Genomic DNA, 19,232 nt, shown 5'->3' with positions numbered 1-19,232 from the left:
ACCTGCAGTAAAAACTGTTCAGCTGGTTCTGAGCCTGAGGTGCCTGCAGGGCGTGGAGCTGTTCTTCTGAACCAGGTGATGTTCTGTTATCTATTGGCGCTTTTCCACTACTACCTACTCAGCATGACTCGACTTGCTTCCTCGTTTGATTTTAGACACCCAGATCAGAAGTAGGAGGTTGGAGAAGCTGCTGAGACGTATCTAAATGAAGAAAACAACAACACTAAAGATGTAGAACCTGGAGGAGATGATAGATGTGCTGCTGGATCTGTGGCTTGTGTTTCATATCAAGTTAAAAAATGAGAGTGAGAGAAGCTTCAAGCAGCGACGCTTTTTTTTTGTTTGTTTGTCTCGGCGCTGCTGAAAAGTCAGTTGGAGCCGTGAGCAGCTATGAAGTGAAAGAGCTTCTGGTGGATCTGGTCGTTCCTTATCACCGTCTAGATCCCTTTTTAATTCTCTCGTCAGCCACCAGGTTTATGAACATCTGACCCTCAGAGTTGGATCATGAAACAGACGTCTGCTACCGTTGTATGTCGGCGAAAATGAGGAAGCCGCGAGCTGCTCTTGTGCTGATTCCCGCTTCCTGATTCAAACATCTGACGGCCTCCCGACCAATCGGTGGCCTGGAGTGTGATGACATCACAGCCCGACTCAGCGGCTTAGAACCTCGACAGAGCAGCTACAGAAAAGTATCTACTCAGCACGCCTCCACCCACCTCCACACGCCTCCACCCACCTCCACACGCCTCCACGCGTAGCGTAAAAGCAACAGGGGCGAGTCGAGTCGCGCTGAGTAGGTACTAGTATAAAAGCGCCATAAGTGTAAGTTAAAATCACCAGTTATTATAATGATGATGATGATGATGGTGTGAGGTGAGCATGATTGACAGTAAGTCTGAAAATTCACTAATAAAAGACGTAGAATGCTTGGGTGGTCTGTAAATTGTGATACATAAAATACGAGGGGTACTAAAAACAAAGGCGTGGTACTCAAATGCAGTGTAGCTGAGTAGTATGATTTCTTTCATTATTAATACGTTTACAGTAATAGAGGCAGTACCAGCACCTTTTTTGCCCCTCCTAAAAGAAAATAAAAAGTTGAAATTAAGGGTAGAGGCCTCAGTGAGAAGGATGGGTGCGTCAGTTCCCAGCCAGGTTTCTGATAAAAAGAGACAATGTGTGGCCGGTGTGCAGTCATGCATTTGTTGCTGCCTGGATGAAGAGATAAAGATGAAGAGCACGATCTTACTTTCAGTTCAATCAGTCCAGCAGTTGCAGCCATCCTGAATCCTCCACTTCATCATGCCTTGTAAGTCTAACAAATATTTGTTCTTAATTTCATTCCTGTATCGTTCTGTTTTATTTGAAGGGTTTTGTTGATCCTTTGTTAAAAGGGACTGCGTTCTGTTTTTATTTGGGGAATAAATGTTCCCTGAGTGATCCAGACCAGCGGTCCCAACCTGGTCCTGCATGTTTTACACTCAAACACCTGATTCTAATTCATTCATCATTAGCCAGTAATCAAGGTCTGAACAAGTCTGTTAACGACACAGTCGCTTGTATCAGGCTGTTCTGAAGCAGGAAACATCTAGAACATGCAGGACGGTGGAACCAGGACCTGGTTGGAGACCGCTGGTCTAGACCAAACTAAACTCTCACTGAACTAAAGTCATTAACTCTGAAGAGTTCAGAGACTAAACTAAACTCTCACTGAACTAAAGTCATTAACTCTGAAGAGTTCTTTGTTCTATTGGATGTTCAGAACTAACTTCTGCTGTCTGGGGGTTTGTTTTCCTCTAGATCAGGGGTGTCGGACTCCAGTCCTCGAGGGCCGGTGTCCCTGCAGGTTTTAGATGTTTCCCTGCTTCATTGCACCATGATACAAGTGACTGTGTCATCAACAGAACTATCCAGACGTTGATGACAAGCTGGTGACGACCGACCGACCGACCGACCGACCGACCGTCAGGGTCTGACTTATCCCTGGAACAATCACTACCGTCCCATAAGAACCTGGTAGTTTTTACTATCTGGTTCACCATAAGCTCCTTAATGGACACAGTGTTGATTCTCCAGTAACTAGGACGGACCTGAGATACGACTTAGCAACGAGAGATATTCTAGTCCGCTCAGCTCCGCTCGGCTATGTAACAAACAGTAATTAAAGCTGCAAGCAGCAATGAACGGGAGATCGCGAGTGCAGTTTCCAACAATGAAGGTCTTTTTGCTGTCTACCGTTGCCACGGTAACACTTTTGAAAGAGAAAAGTAATGCGTGTCATCGCAGGATGGAGACGCATATTTTGATGTATAACACACCTGCACGTTACGGTCAAAGAAATGGCATATAGATAGTCATATATATATACTGTATATATATATATATATATATATATATATATATATATATATATATATATATATATATATATATATATATATAGCCTTGGTTGATCAAAGTGAATATTCATGCTTTACTATATTAGATTTTATTAGATTTGTTTGATGATCTGAACTTACTTCTGGTGTCTGATTCTGCTTTCTTCCAGCTCCCATCAGCCCGGCCGCTCCAATCAGGAAATTCAAAGACACGGTGTGTGAATTTCGTTTTTTATTTCTGCTTTTGGTGGGTGGGTGGTGGGTTGTGGTGGGGGGGGGGGGGGGTTGTTGGTCTGTATTTTTTAATTTTGTTCCACTCCAGTTCAAACCAACAACTGGGTCGACTGGTTTGTTTCTATCATTCTTTCAGTTGTAATCACACAATCTCTTTAATGATTGATTGATTGTTTTTATCCTAATTGAAGGATGGAAAGGAGGTCAAACCTGGAGACCTGATCCAGATCTCCCGTGATGATTGGAGTAACCACTGGGCTGTTTATGTTGGTGATGGAAACATCGTTTACCTCGTACCACACGGTGAGTTTCCTCGTTCCTCCAACATGTCAGACTGAAACAAAACCAAACAAGGTTTCAGGTTGTTCTCAGCTGCTCAACGGTGTGAATCAGCAACAGAGCAGACGTAGAACCATGTCAGCATCTTTAGGTGTCAGCATCATCTCAGTGAGCTGCAGCTCAAACACTTTTCTCCATGGTTGGTCCTTTTAGAGTTGAGGGCTGGTAAGGGCGAAGTGTTGAAAGAGAAGTTGGAGGACGTGGAGAAGAAGGACAAGTGGAGAGTCAACAATCTCCTGGATAATAAATACACACCTCGTCCAGCTGATATCATCGTGAAGCAAGCCTGTTCACTGGTGAATAAAGAACTGGAGTACGACCTGGAGAAGTACAACTGTCAAAACTTCGCCACTGAGATGCGTTACGGCAAGCCTGAGAGTCGGCAGGTACGTTAGAACATGTTTCTGTTAGGTTCAGACCCATAACATTCGTAACACCGCACTTTATGGAGACAAAAGAGACACAGTACATCTCAAATCTCAAACTTACTCTGACTCATCTCTGCTGCCTTCTTTGCTTTTATTCACTCTGGGCACAGCCTGGTTTACACAGCTGACTGCATAGTCAATAGAAAAGTATAACTTGTACATGTTTTTGTTTGTAACAAGAAGTTCTCTGCAGACTTCTGCTTTATGCTGATAAAGTGAAGACTTCTTGTGCAGCTTTTTTCAATCACTAAGTCAGCCTTGTTTTATCAGTGTGTCACAGGCGTAAGCAAATAGCTGTGTTTATCATTTATTCTGTCAATAGTGAGCATGTTAACTTATGTACCATAATTCCAACAGTTTCTCCTGGTGGTTTGTGTTAGTGAGAGTCAGCAGGTACGTTAGAACAGGGGTTTTTAACCTTTCTGACCTTGGGGCCCAATTTTTTCAGTACAGAGTGGCCCGGGGCCCATTAAATATTAACACTTTATAGCTGTGGTATTCAACTAAAACTTTAAGAGGGTCCGGGGTGTAACCCGGGACCTTAAACAGGACTGAGCTCGTCCTCGTCCTCTCAGCCGTCTCTCCTCCATGACGGTGTCACACTCATAAAGATCCAGAGATTTAGATCAGCAGACGTGGTTCCAGCACCACTCTGGTCTGCTGCCTCTTATCTTCACATGAAGAGAAGATATGTTGCACATAAATGTTCAGAGGTGTGCATCGTTTCTGAAGGACATGAATCATCTTATTTTGTGTAAAAGATGTTCTTGTTCCTCCTGCAGGTGAAGGATGCAGCAGCAGCACCGGTAGCAGCATCGGTAGCAGCACCGGGAGTAACGGAAGCAACAGCGCCGGAAGCATTAGCAATGGGCAGGTTTGCGTCTTGTAAGTCTACAAATATTTATTCTTAATTTCATTCCTGTATCGTTCTGTTTTATTTTGAAGGGTTTTGTTGATCATTTGTGTCCACTGTAGTAAGGTATTCAGCTACTATAAGATAAGATAAGATAAGAAATCCTTTAATAGTCCCCCAGAGGGGAAATTTCCATAAACGTTCTTGGAGCCTCAGGTATCTTTTAACAGCAAAACACACTGGATCGATCCCAGCACACGACCCAGACTTCTTTATTTTCCTTAGGTCTGACCAGCTGGTATTTCTTTTTTCCTGCTGTATTACCTACTGTTGTTGACTTGATATTTCTTGTTATTGCTTATGTTCTACTTCTAAGTTCTGTCTAAAACATCCAGAATGCTCTTGCCCCCTGGGACACAGAGACCTTCTGTCTTTCTGGTTCCAGGCTACTGTACATTCTGACTGTCTAGAACAGACACTATGTTACTTTTTGCCCCTGTAGAGGCTGCAAATATTGATGATGCACTTTCTGTTAAATAAAAGCCTGTGGATGCTACTAAATATCTTTTTTACCGACATTTCAGCATACAGTTTTCTTTCACTTTTTCCTTGAAATTTTAGAGAAAAAATGATTGTCAGATTAATTGCATAGTTAATTACAGAAATCATGGATTCATTAAGATTAAACATTTTAATCGTTGGCCAGCACTAATAGTCACCATAGTCCGATAGCCTCCTCAGCTAATCAGGCTAAGCTAGCGGCGGACCGGCCTGTAGCAGCAGCTGCTAGCCGCTCCCCTGCAGCTCCCGAGCAGCTCCCGAGCAGCCGGCCAGTCAGGGCCGGTGGGTGACGGTTCGTAGGAAGCGCAGTCCTAAAGGGCGCAGAGAACGACACCACTCGCTTTATGTGTCTAACCACTCAGCGACACACCCGTTGAGAAGCCGACCCTGGTGATTGGAGATTCCATAGTCCGGCATGTGAAGCCGACTCCAGCGACCATAGTTAGGTGCATCCCGGGGGCCAGAGCGGGAGACATTGAAGCAAATTTGAAGCTGATGGCAAAGGGTAATCGTAAATGTACAGGCAGATTCTAGTTAGCAGTAGGCTATGGTTTACTCCGGTCCAAGTCCCAAACTCCGTTGTTCTTAAAAAATCCCATGGAATCCAAGTTATGAAAAACAAAAATTTATTTACAAACTCACTAATCCACAAGAACATTCAATTCAGTTTACGACAGGCTACGGGTAAGAAACCGTGTCGCTCCACTGCTACTCAACTCTGTACTGACTCTGTAGCTGAAAAACTCTGTAGCTGAAAAACTCTTAACTGACTGGAGAGCTCAGCAGCAGCTCTTAAAGGTACAGTGTCACTAAATAAACACAAACCAAACAGTGTATTCCAGTTCTATGGTTAACCTAAACACATTCAATTAGCATCAATGCAAAATGATTACTAATAAATATGCAAATTTGAGATCCAAATTACAACATAAACAATATAAATCTACTGTAATTACAAACCAAAAGAAAACTTATCATTACCCCATACATCACCGGCCCCTAATTGTTCTCTAACTTTAGAAACAATTACAAACAACAAGAATAAAGTAACCATGGGGTAACCACAGATTCAAAAACAAACTTGAGTTATGTCTTCTTTCTTCAAATCTGCAGTCAGTCCAGCTTAAACCTCTGCTTCATACTGCTTCCAAAAGTAGACAGATTTTGGTGATGGGTCTCAAGAGTTCACCAGTCTTGGTCTTCAGACGAATCGTACGAACCAGTCCATGTTCATCCGGCACCGCTTCGATGACTTTGGCAATGACCCAGGAGTTTCTCGGTGCAGTCTCATCCACCAACAACACAACATCTCCTGGCACGAAGTTGCGCGACACTCTTGACCACTTCTGGCGTATTTGGAGCTCTGGCAGGTACTCCCTCGTCCATCGTTTCCAGAAAAGATCCACCATGTACTGGACCTGCTTCCATCTTCGGCGTGCATAGAGATCCGCTGTCTGGAAAAGTCCTGGAGGTAGAGATGGCTAGGTCCTCAGTAGCAGGAGGTGATTCGGAGTAAGTGCCTCTAGGTCGTTGGGGTCATTGGAAGGGGTAGTAATGGGTCTTCCATTAACGATGGCCTCCGCTTCACACAGAAATGTCTGGAGGCTCTCCTCATCCAGATTTTGAGTCTTCAGGGTAGCATTGAGGATTTTCCTGATGGACCTGATCAAACGTTCCCAAACTCCACCGTGGTGAGAGGCAGCTGGGGGGTTAAACATCCATCTAATGCCTCGCTGAAGCAAAGTCTCTTCTAACTTAGAAGTGTTCCATGCTTGAATAGCTTTCTTGAGCTCTCGCTCAGACCCGACAAAATTGGTTCCGTTGTCCGAACGCAGCTCCAACACCTGACCTCTTCGTGCGATGAATCGGCGAAGCGCATTAATGAAGGAGTATGTGTCTAAGGATGCAGCCACTTCCAAGTGGACTGCCCGAATGGCTAGGCAAGTGAAGATAACTCCATATCTCTTCACAGTACCTCTTCCTCGCTTTACTTCAAAAGGACCAAAATAATCCACTCCAGTTCTACTAAACGGCGGTTCATCAGGTAAGAGTCTGTTTCGTGGCAAGTCTGCCATTTGTTGCTGTCCAGTAGCACCATGCAGCCGTCGACACACAACACACCTGGATAGGACTGTCCTTATTGCTGCACTGACCTTCGGAATCCAATATTTCAGACGCAGCTTGGATAGGACGTGGTTGCGTCCACCATGACCTACTTCCTTGTGGACCTCCTGAAGGATGAGCTCCGACACTCGAAGGTCTTTAGCCAAGATAGCAGGATGTTTCGATTCTTCTGGCATGGATGAGCGGTGAAGCCTACCTCCGACCCTCAGAATACCATCTTGCAGAACTGGGTTTAGCTTGTATATGTGGCTACTTTTTTTGATGGGTTTGCCCTTCTTGAGAGAGTTGATTTCGTCTTGGAATCTTCTTCTCTGACAGTGACGAATGATCTCAAGTTCAGCCTCTCTCAGATCATCCACTGTGAGGATTTCTCTGCCACGGTTCATCTTGTAGTTCCTCTTAAACTTGCGTATCTGTTGTCTTTGTTCTTTGTCATCTGCATCCGACAATGCAATCATAGCTCCTTGCTCCTTTCTTTTCTTGACCATGCAGAGCAATCTGTTCTTCACCTTAAGAATCCACGCCACAGCTTTCTTAAGGCGCATCCATGAGGAGTAGTACTTGATCAGGTTCTGCATGACGTCGTCCTTTTCTTCCGCTGCAAGAGCGTTTACAGCAGCATGTTTCTTGATCTCTGGATCAGCAGCATTCAGATCAGTCAGACGATCAGGGTTCTCTGGCCAGTTGTCGGACGACTGTTTGAGAAAATCAGGTCCAAAGATCCAAGCTCGATTTTGCACGAAGAGATTCACTTTCTGTCCTCTTGATGCATAATCAGCAGGATTCAAGTGCGTGCTTACATGTACCCACTGAGATCGTGTTGACGCCTTCCGAATTTCCACCACTCTATTGGCTACGAATGTGCGGAATCTCATTGTTTCATTGTTGATGTACTTGAGCACAGCCGTGCTGTCTGTCCAAAACATTGAGTCTGCAAGCTGCAGCTCCAGTTCCTTCCTCATCAACCTCTCCATGCGCACAGCCAGGGTTGCCGCTGTCAATTCCAGGCGTGGGATAGTGGTGGGTTTGAGTGGGGCAACCCTTGCCTTCCCCATGACAAGCGCACTATGGACATGGCCTCTGCTGTTGTGCTGAACTAAGTAGGTAACCGTGCCGTAGCCCTCCTCACTAGCGTCACAAAAGTGATGCAGTTGTGCATGTGTAGCTTTTCCAAAATTGGCTGGCTTGAAACACCGATCAACTCCAAAAACAGCGAGCAACTGCAGATCCTTGATCCGCTCCAACCATTTTTGAGCAAGATGATCTGGAATTACATCATCCCAGCTTAGCTTTAACCTACAGAGTTCTTGCAAGATTTTCTTTGCCGTTAGGACCACCGGAGCCAAGAAGCCTAACGGATCATAGACTGAACTCACCAGGGAGAGGATGTTTCTTCTGGTGGGAATTTTTTCTTGAATGACGATCCGAAACTTGAATTGGTCGGACTCGACGCACCATTGTACTCCCAGTGCTCGTTCAATAGGGAGAGAATCTTGGTCCAGATCAAGATCTTTTACTTCTCTCGCCATTTCTGTGTCTGGGATAGCCGCCAGTACCACCCGACTGTTGCTAATCCACTTCGTCAACTTGAAGCCTCCCTTCAGACAGATGGCCTTCAAATTGCGACACAGCATCACTGCCTCTTCTTCAGAACTGACTGATTTAAGGCAGTCGTCGACATAGAAATTGTATAACACTGTGCTGGTTACTGAAGACTCGAATAGATCCTTGTTGTCTTCGGCACATCGTCTGAGGGCGTAGCTCGCACAACTCGGTGATGAAGTAGCACCAAAAAGATGCACAACCATTTTGTACTCCACCAATGGTCCTTTCACATCTCCACCAGGCCACCACAGGAACCGAAGGAGGTCAGTGTCTTCTTGTGGAACCTTTACCTGGTGGAACATGGCTTCCACATCAGCCATGGTGGCCACAGGTTCTTGACGGAATCTGGTGAGGACTCCAATTAAGGAACTGGTGAGGTCGGGTCCCTGAAGAAGTTCCTCATTTAATGTGACTCCCCGATAAGAAGCACCGCAGTCATATACAACACGCAGCTTGTGTTTTTTCGGATGGTACACTCCATGGTGTGGAATGTACCAAACCTTCCCATCGTTACGGCTCAGCTCTTCATAAGGGACCTTCACTGCAAAGCCTTTGCTGATCATGTCACTCATAAAGGCAGTGTACTCCTCTCGGAACGAGTGATTCTTGAGAAGCTTCTTCTTCAGGTTTAGAGCCCGTTGTTCTGCTACCACATGATTGTTAGGCATTTTCAATTCTTTGTTCTTTAGTGGTAGACCGATGCAGTAATGCCCCTTCACCAATTTGGTTGACTGTGACACATTGTCCATAAATTGGAGGTCTTCTTGGGACATCTCCAACTTCTCTTCGTTACTCTCAGGAAAGTCATATTTGAACTGTTGATTCCACAGCTCATCCAGTTTAGCCACGGATATCCTGTTAGAGGTAACGTATTTCCCATTTCCAGCAGGTTCACAGTTATTTTCTCTCAACGGTCCATTCACTGTCCATCCAAGGACGGTTTTCACAGCATAAGGCCCATTGTTGACACTCCTGATGACCTCTTCTGGTTCCATTGCCCTAGGCACATTGGTCCCAATCAGCAGACCTATTTCTGCGTCGATATGGGGAATTCTCACTTGCTCCAGATGAGGCCACCTGTCCACATCTTCCTGCTGTGGAATGTTCCTTTTGTTAGCTGGGATAGTCTTTTGAGAGAAAACTTCCTGTAGATCGATGAAGTTGCGACCTTCCAGGCCACACACCTCCATGCCTGTCACAACATGGCTGCGAACAGTCTTTTGCTCTCCCATGGTTGTTAGGAGAATGTCAATCTTCCTTCCACTAAGGTTGAGCTCATTCATGAGCTCCTCGGTGCAAAAGGTAGCTGTACTGCCTGGGTCTAAAAAAGCATACGACATAACCACCTTGTTGCCTTTCTGCGCTTTCACTTGTACTGGAACAATGGCGAGGATGCTGTTTGTGTCCCCGGCCCCTGTATCAGAACATGCTTTGTTTGCTTTGTCCACAAACCCACTGATCACAGACTGTAGCTCACAATTGTCTGTTGATCCTTCTTTAGGCGTAGCCTTTTCCTTGCTTTTCACATGCAGAACAGTGGGATGAGGCAAAGAGCAGACCTCACAGCTCAATTTCTCCTCACAAGACTTGCTCATGTGTCCATGCTTCAAGCAACTGAAGCACAGTCCTTTCCCCCGGAGAAAGTCTATCTTCTCTTTGTGAAGCGATCTCCTCAGCTTCTTACATTGTTCCATGCTGTGTTCACCATGACAAAAAACACAGGGCTTGGTGAAAGCGCTGATAGAGCTTGTAGCACCCCTTTTGCTTGGCGTTGACTCTGTGCTAACATCTGGTTCAGTACTCACAGGTGTTGCAGATGTGGAAAAGATTGTCTTGTGACTCTTTCTCTCAGACGTGAGGTTTACTGGAGGCCTTGATTGTCCCTTGGTGCTGTCCTTTATATCCCCAAACAAAGGGTTTAGTGCAATCTTAGCCTGCTTGTTGATGAACTTGACGAGATCTTTAAACTTGGGTCTTCTGGATGTGCGCTCCTGGATGTCAAAGGCAACACCCCTCCACTTCCCTTTTAGTTTATATGGAAGCTTGTTGACAATGGCACGCATGTTGGCTACATTATCCAGCTCTTCCATATAATCCAGATCTGACATGGCGTTGTTACAGCTGGTGAGGAAGAGAGCCAGTGCATTTAGACCTTCACCATCGTCAGGCTTGATAGTAGACCAGTTTAGAGCTTTGTCAATGTATGCCACAGAGATCCTGTATTCGTTTCCAAAATGTTCCTTTAAAAGTTTCTTTGCCTTGTTATAACCTCTATCTGGATCCATATGTAGACAACTTCGTATCAACTCTCTGGGTTGTCCGCTTGTGTACTGCTCCATGAAGTACAAACGATCTTTGCTGCTCTCTGTTTTACTTTCGACACCATGTTCGAATGCTCTGACGAAGAGTCTGTATTCCAAAGGATCTCCTTTGAAGATCGGAATGCTTTGTGGTGGCAGGGTAGACAGTTTTTGATGCTTTATCAGTAGTTCAATAACGTCTCTTTGTTGTCGTCTTCCCATTGGTAAGGCTTGTGCACTTGTTACACTGTCGGCAGAACTGCTGCTCAGAATGCTGCATACAGAAGATTTATCGTCGTCATCGTCGTCATCATCTTCGCTTATGGCTGATGGATGTAGGGGTTCAGATTTTCCATATCTTTTCCGTTCTATAGCCGTTTGTTTCTTTTGTGGCTTAAACTGTTTTTTGTCTTTCTGTTGAGCATCTTCTTCCTCATACCTTTTCAAAACTTTAAGTTTAGCATCTGTAGCCGCTAAAGCCGCCTGAAGCTCAAGTTCTTCTTTCTCAGCTTTAAACTTTAATTCTCGCTCTTCCAAGGCTGTCTTCTTTTTCAGTGTAGCTGCCTTTGCTAAAAGTGCAGCCTTTTCCAGTTGTGCCTGCAAGCGTGCTGATGAAGCTGAGGAACTTGCCTTAGACTTGTTAGATCTTTGTGATGATACCTCTGACACACTATCAGATGGATTAACACTTTCATCCACTTCCCTTGCTTCCTTCATACGTTCATGAGCTTGTTCTATCCAAAACTCAACGTTATCACTGAAGCTCTTAAAAGTATCAGACTTTGGTTTAAACCACGTGTCTTGATCACTAGTCACTTCTTCTGGAGCAGTTTTCTGAAGCAACTCTTTAACAGAAATGTTGAGCTCACAAAACTCTTTGAAAAGCTTATGAAACTCAATCACTGACCTGTTCTTGATCAATTCCAAATTACTATCATCATCCATTAAACACAGCATCTTGTTCTTCTTTGCTGTAAGCTGAGCTAGAGCAGCTTTTCTTGACCCTTTTTTCTTCTGTAATGCATCCTCCATAGCTTTGACTGTAGGTTTCACTGTCCGTTTTTCCAGTGAGGCTGAATCTCCTTGATTCTCCATGGTTCCTAATGCAAGATTAGGCCTTTCCAGTGCCGCTAAGAGCTAAACAGTCAAGTGTTCCAATGTCCAAAGCATAAAAGGATAAACATCCACAGATAGTTAGCGCCCCCTCCGTGGGTCGTTAGCGGGTTGTTAGCTGGCCGTTAGCGGGTCGTTAGCGGGCCGTTAGCAGGTCGTTAGCGGGCCGTTAGTAGGTCGTTAGCGGGCCGTGAGCAGGTCGTTAGCTGGCCGTTAGCGGGTCTTTAGCTGGCCGTTAGCACTAGCTATTGTAACTAGGCTCTCCAACCAGATCTCAGCTTTATCCAGCAGCAACAGCACTTACTTGAGCCGTGTTTTTCTTTCCTTTCCTGAATCCACAACTCCAATATCCTCTCAATCCACAGGCAAAACCACAGGGAGAAGGTTTCTTACTAATGTACAGGCAGATTCTAGTTAGCAGTAGGCTATGGTTTACTCCGGTCCAAGTCCCAAACTCCGTTGTTCTTAAAAAATCCCATGGAATCCAAGTTATGAAAAACAAAAATTTATTTACAAACTCACTAATCCACAAGAACATTCAATTCAGTTTACGACAGGCTACGGGTAAGAAACCGTGTCGCTCCACTGCTACTCAACTCTGTACTGACTCTGTAGCTGAAAAACTCTGTAGCTGAAAAACTCTTAACTGACTGGAGAGCTCAGCAGCAGCTCTTAAAGGTACAGCGTCACTAAATAAACACAAACCAAACAGTGTATTCCAGTTCTATGGTTAACCTAAACACATTCAATTAGCATCAATGCAAAATGATTACTAATAAATATGCAAATTTGAGATCCAAATTACAACATAAACAATATAAATCTACTGTAATTACAAACCAAAAGAAAACTTATCATTACCCCATACAGTAAATATGGTGAAGTTATCATCCATGTCGGAGCTAACGACTCCCGTCTTTGCCAGTCGGAAGTCACTAAAATGAATATTGTCTCGCTGTGTAACTACGCCAAAACCATGTCGGACTCCGTGGGTTTCTCTGGTCCCCTTCCCAATCTGAGCAGCGATGACATGTTTAGTCGCATGCTCTCGCTCCATCGCTGGTTGAATCGGTGGTGTTCAGAAAACGACGTGGCCTTTATTGACAATTGGGAAACGTTCTGGGGAGAGCCCGGTCTGATTAGAAGAGACGGCATTCATCCCACCCGGGCTGGTGCTGCTCTTGTCTCTAGTAATTTGGCCTGTTATATTAGACCCTCCCCCTGACAATGCAGGGTCCAGGCCAGGATGCAGAGCTGTAGTTTAACACACTTCTCTGCTGCTTCTCGAGGACCAACGCCTGCCAACAAAACTGTAGGATTGCATTATGTAATTGGCGACTCTAAAACTATAGGATTACATGATGTAATTGGCAACTCTAACCAGGTGCCTAGCAAAATAGAAGTGGTTGCAGTTCCCCGCCTTCCAAAAGTTCACCAGGTGCGGCGTCATAGAGGCGTTAACCAAAATAACCTTGTAACACTTAAAACCAATGCACATTTGGTACCAATAAGAGACCGAAAAATTCGATGCGGATTACTAAATATACTATTGTTAAGCTCCAAGTCTCTGTTAGTAAATGATATAATTACAGAGAGTAGGAGTGATATTTTCTGCTTAACAGAAACATGGTTACAGGAGGAAGAGTATGTTAGTTTGAATGAATCAACTCCGCCCGGCTACTTTAATCATCACATTCCTAGAAACACGGGCCGAGGCGGAGGAGTCGCAGCAATTTATAACTCCAGTCTCCAAACAAAAATTTAACCTAAGTCCAATTATAATACATTTGAAAGCCTCACGCTTAGTCTGAAATTTCCGAGTTGGAAATCAGAGAAGCCAGTTGTGTTAGTGGTAGTGTACCGGCCCCCTGCTGGTGCTTATCTAGAGTTTCTGTCTGGATTTTTAGATTTCCTTTCTGGATTATTGATCAGTACAGATAAATTCATCATAGTGGGTGATTTTAATATTCATATGGATGTTGAAAGCGATAATCTTAATTTAGCTTTCAATTCTCTTCTAGAATCAATGGGTATCTCACAAAAAGTGGACGGGCCGACGCATTGTTTTAATCATACTCTCGATCTCGTTCTCACCTACGGTGTTGAAACTGATGACCTGTTGGTGTCACCTGTAAACTCCCTTTTATCCGACCATTATTTAATAACGTTTGAATTTAATGTTGTCGATGTTGAAGTGCAGGGCAGGAGGTATTATTTTAGCAGATGTTTGTCTGATGAAGCTATTGCTAAATTTAGGGAGGCCATTGCTCATCTTGCGACAGTGGAAAATAGTGAAGCCTCTACTGAAGCAATAGAGGCCAGTGACCTGGGTTCTACCTCTGATTTTGATGTTGATTTTCTTGTTAGTAACACTGCTGATCTGTTGCACTCAGCTTTAGATGAAGTTGCTCCTTTGAAAAGGAGTGTTTCTAGCCACAGGAGCTTAACTCCCTGGTATAATTCAGATATTCGTATGTTGAAACAAAACGTGCGTAAAATGGAAAGGAAGTGGCACTCTTGTAAGTCTGTAGACTCCTATCGTGAATGGAAATATATTCTAATAGTATATAAAAAAGCCATTCGCAAAGCAAGAACAGCTTATTATTCATCGTTGATAAAGGATAACAAAAGTAACCCACGTTTTCTGTTCAGCACTGTAGCCAGGCTGACAAAGAGTCACAACTCTGTGGAGCCGTGCATTCCTGCAGCTCTCAGTAGTGAGGACTTTATGAGCTTCTTTAACAGTAAAATCACGAGAATTAGAGAAGAAATCAACAAGCCGGTTGTGGGCGTTTCTTCAGCTTTAGCGACTTCCCTAGGCTCTGACTTGACTCTAGACTGTTTTGATCCTGTAGACCTCCCTGAGCTGACTTCACTCGTTAATAGAGCTAAGTCTACCACATGTATGTCAGACCCCATCCCGACTTGACCATTCAAAAATGTTTTTTCTCTTATTGGTGCGACAATACTGGACCAAATCAACCTATCCCTAAGCTTAGGATATGTACCACAGGCTTTCAAAGTGGAAGTAATTAAACCTTCTCTTGACCCAGACACCTTAGCTAATTATAGGCCAATTTCCAACATTCCATTTGTGTCTAAAATTCTGGAAAAGGCAGTGTCAAGCCAGTTATGTGACTATTTGTATAGAAATGATCTGTTTGAAGTCTTTCAGTCAGGGTCCAGAATGCATCATAGCACAGAGACAGCACTGGTTTGAGTCATGAATGACCTTCTTATGGCCTCAGATACGGGATTAGTGTCCATACTGGTTCTACTGGACCTCAGATAAGGGATTAGTGTCCATATTGGTTCTACTGGACCTCAGTGCTGCTTTTGACACTGTAGATCATGGCATTTTACTGCACAGGTTAGAGCATGTTGTTGGGATTAAAGGGACAGCTCTACGTTGGTTTAAATAATATCTATCTGACAGGTTCCAGTTTGTTCATGTACATGACGTTTCGTCAGAACAGTCAAGGGTCTGTTATGGTGTTCCGCAGGGTTCAGTGCTAGGGCCAATCGTGTTCAGTTTATACATGCAGCCATTGAGAAGTATAATCAAGAATCACGGCATACACTTTCATTGCTATGCTGATGATACGCAGCTCTATTTGTCTATGAAGCCGGATGAGACAGAACCGTTGGTTAAACTTCAGGCATGTCTTAGGGACATCAAGGACTGGATCTCCAGAAATGTCTTTCTTCTAAATTCAGATAAAACAGAGGTTATCATTCTTGGCCCAGAGCATCTTAGGAAGGGATTAGATGGTGTTGCGATGGCTTCCAGCAACTGTGAGAAACCTTGGTGTTGTTTTCGGGATTTGTCGTTTAAACCATATGTTAATCAGGTTTGTAAAATAGCGTTTTTCCATCTCTGTAATATTGCAAAAATTAGGAAAATCCTCTCGCAGAGTGATGCAGAAAAACTAGTTCATGCGTTTGTATCTTCTAGACTAGATTACTGTAATGTGTTATTAGCAGGATGTCCAAGTAATTTGCTGAATAGGCTCCAGCTGATCCAGAATGCAGCAGCACGAGTGCTGACAGGAATCAGCAGGAGAGATCACGTCTCTCCAGTGTTAGCGTCGCTCCACTGGCTACCTGTAAAATTCAGAATCCAATTTAAAATTTTATTACTTGCATATAAAGCCCAAAACGGCTCAGCTCTGCAGTATTTACAAGACCTGATAGTGCCTTATGTTCCTGGCAGAGCTCTCCGCTCTCAGAGTGCAGGTTTACTCGTAGTTCCTAGAGTATCTAAATGTAGATTTGGAGGGCGGGCATTCTGCTATCAGGCACCATTACTATGGAACCAACTTCCAATCTGGGTTAAGGAGGCTGACACCACCTCCACCTTTAAAACTAAACTTAAAACCTTTCTGTTTAGTAAAGCCTATAGTTAGTGTTTAGTAAACCTCTAGCTGGTGTTGGTCAATCTCTAGGTAGTGTAAACTCTAGTGTGTTAGAGTTAGTAGTCATAGTTGCAGCTATAGAACAAGACTATAATAGTTAGTCTCAAATATAGCTTCGCGGTAGATATGCTGCTATAGGCCTATGCTGCAGGGGGGCACCGACATGATCCGCTAGGCAGTGCCTCTCACCCTTCTTCTCCTCTCCCTTTCTCTTCCTCTCTTCTCCATTTCCATTTTTATAAATGTCTCATAGCTATCGTTCTGTCCAGAGCTCCTGTAGTTTCTTGTGCTGCCCCCCCTTTTCTCTTTTGTGCATGTTTGCAGGCCGGAGCCTCGGGAGCTGGGTTCTGGCCTGTGTTCCCGGTCCCACCCCCCATCCCCGGTCATCCCGTTGCTGCTTCCACCTGCCTACGTGGATGTATGCTGTGTGCTGCTGGGGCCCCCCCCACCCCCCCCTCTGGTCATCCCGCTGCTGTTTCCGCCTGCCTGCGTCCCCCCCTTCTGGTCATCCTGCTGCTGCTTCCACATGCCTGCTGTGCTGCTGACGTCACCGACTCCCCCACTCTGGCCTTCGGCAGGAGGGTCCCCCCTTATGAGCCTGGTCCTGCTCAAGGTTTCTTCCCTCCTAAAGGGGAGTTTTTACCTGCCATTGTTTATGTAATAATTGCTCGGGGGATTATATTCATATTTATAAATATATTTATGTTCATGCTCTGGATCTCTGGAAAGCGTCTAGAGACATCTGTTGTATTAGACATTATATAAATAAAATTGAATTGAATTGAAATGAATATATATATATATATATATATATATATATATATATATATATATATATATATATATATATATATATATATATATATACATACACAAACACAAACAATAATGCCTTGGTAGGTCAAAGTGAATATTCATGCTTTACTATATTAGGATTTATAACTCACTCATCATCATCACTCACTCATCTTCTTCCACTTATCCGTTCCCGGGTCGCGGGGGCAGCAGCCTCAGCAGGGATGCCCAGACTTCCTTCACCCCAGACACTTCCTCCAGCTCTTCTGAGGGGAGGCCGGTGGGACTGAGGGGAGTCCCACCGGCCAACATAGCCTGGTAGAACTCCTTCTTCAGTCTGACGGCATTCTGTACTTCCGGTGTCCACCACCGGGTTCTAGGATTGCCGCCACGACAGGCACCGGAGACCTTGCGTCCACAACTCCGAACCGCGGCGTCGAACAATGGAGGCAGAGAACATGGTCCACTCGGACTCAATGTCCCCCGCCTCCCCCGGGATCTGAGAGAAGCTCTCCCGGAGGTGGGAGTTGAAGATGTCCCTGACAGAGGGCTCAGCCAGACGTTCCCAACAGACCCTCACAATCCGTTTGGGTCTGCCCGGTCTGTCCAATCTCCTCCTCCGCCAGCGCATCCAACTCACCACCAGGTGGTGATCAGTTGACAGCTCAGCCCCTCTCTTCACCCGAGTGTCCAAGACATGCGGCCGAAGGTCAGATGAAACAACAACAAAGTCGATCATTGACCTCCGGCCTAGGGTGTCCTGGTGCCACGTGCATTGATGGACACCCTTATGCTTGAACATGGTGTTCGTTATGGACAAACTGTGACTAGCACAGAAGTCCAACAACAAAACACCGCTTGGGTTCAGATCGGGGAGGCCGTTCCTCCCAATCACGCCTCTCCAGTTATCACTGTAATTGCCCACGTGAGCGTTGAAGTCCCCCAGTAGAACAATGGAGTCCCCAGTTGGAGCACCATCAAGTACTCCTCCCAGGGACCCCAAGAAGGCCGGGTACTCCGCACTACCGTTCGGCCCGTAGGCACAAACAACAGTGAGAGACTATTTCCCGACCCGAAGGCGCAGGGAAGCGACCCTCTCGTTCACCGGGGTGAACTCCAACACATGGCGGCTGAGCTGGGGGGCTATAACCAAGCCCACACCAGCCCGCCGCCTCTCACCCTGGGCAACTCCAGAGTAGTGGAGGGTCCAGCCCCCTTCAAGGAGCTGGGTTCCAGAGTCCAAGCTATGTGTGGAGGTGAGCCCGACTATCTCTAGCGGGTATCTCTCAACCTCACGCACAAGCTCCGGCTCCTTCCCCCCCAGCGAGGTGACATTCCATGTCCCCACTGTGAGGGTTTTGGTCCAGGGATTGGGTCGTCGAGGCACCCCGCCACGACTGCTACCCAGTCCACATAGCACCGGCCTCTCACGGTCTTTCCTGCGGGTGGTGGGCCTACGGGAAGGCAGGCCCACGTCGCTGTTTCTGGCTGAGCCCGGCCGGGTCCCCCGGGCAAAGACCCGGCCACCAGGCGCTCGCCTACGAGCCCCAACCCCAGGCCTGGCTCCAGGGCGGGGCCCCGGTGACGCCGATCCGGGAGACGTAGCGGTCCTTGATGTCTTGTTCCTCATGATTGGCGCTGTGAACCGCTCTTAGTCTGGCCCGTCACCCAGGACCTGTTTGCCATGGGAGACCCTACCAGGGGCGTAATGCCCCCGACAACATAGCTCCTAGGATCACTCGGGCACACAAACCCCTCCACCACAGTAAGGTGGCGGTTTAAGGAGGGGCTACGGTTTACGGTTTGTAAATTTATAAAACTATATTTAGGAAAAACTAACTTTTTTAAACAGTTTCAGTAATTTGTTTATTTGCTTTAATTAACTTTACAAACTCAAAATACATTTGTACGTACATATAATTGTTTCGTATATACCAGGGGTTCTTAACCTTTCTGACCTTGGGGCCCAATTTTTTCAGAACAGAGTGGCCCGGGGCCCGTTAAATATTAACACTGTATAGCAGGGGTATTCAACTTTAAGAGGTCCATTTAGAGAAAATATACTCAAGCGAAGGTCCAGAACATCA

General features: G+C 45.3%; 1 protein-coding gene across 1 annotated transcript in view; it reads left to right on the top strand.

Moving 5' to 3' along the window:
• Nucleotides 1-1,287: 1,287 nt before the first annotated feature.
• LOC133450821 (phospholipase A and acyltransferase 5-like) overlaps nucleotides 1,288-19,232 on the top strand; it is a 56,719-nt gene continuing 38,774 nt past the window's right edge. Inside the window, exon 1 of the mRNA XM_061729726.1 lies at nucleotides 1,288-1,309. Coding sequence (XP_061585710.1) covers nucleotides 1,303-1,309 — 7 coding nt within the window. The 5' untranslated portion in view covers nucleotides 1,288-1,302. The remainder of the gene's footprint in view (nucleotides 1,310-19,232) is intronic.

This window comes from Cololabis saira, chromosome 9 (genome assembly GCF_033807715.1).
Source record: "Cololabis saira isolate AMF1-May2022 chromosome 9, fColSai1.1, whole genome shotgun sequence".
NCBI lineage: Eukaryota > Metazoa > Chordata > Actinopteri > Beloniformes > Belonidae > Cololabis > Cololabis saira.
The sequence above is the reverse complement of the archived record's forward strand: the minus strand, read 5'-3'. Positions and strand labels throughout refer to the sequence as shown.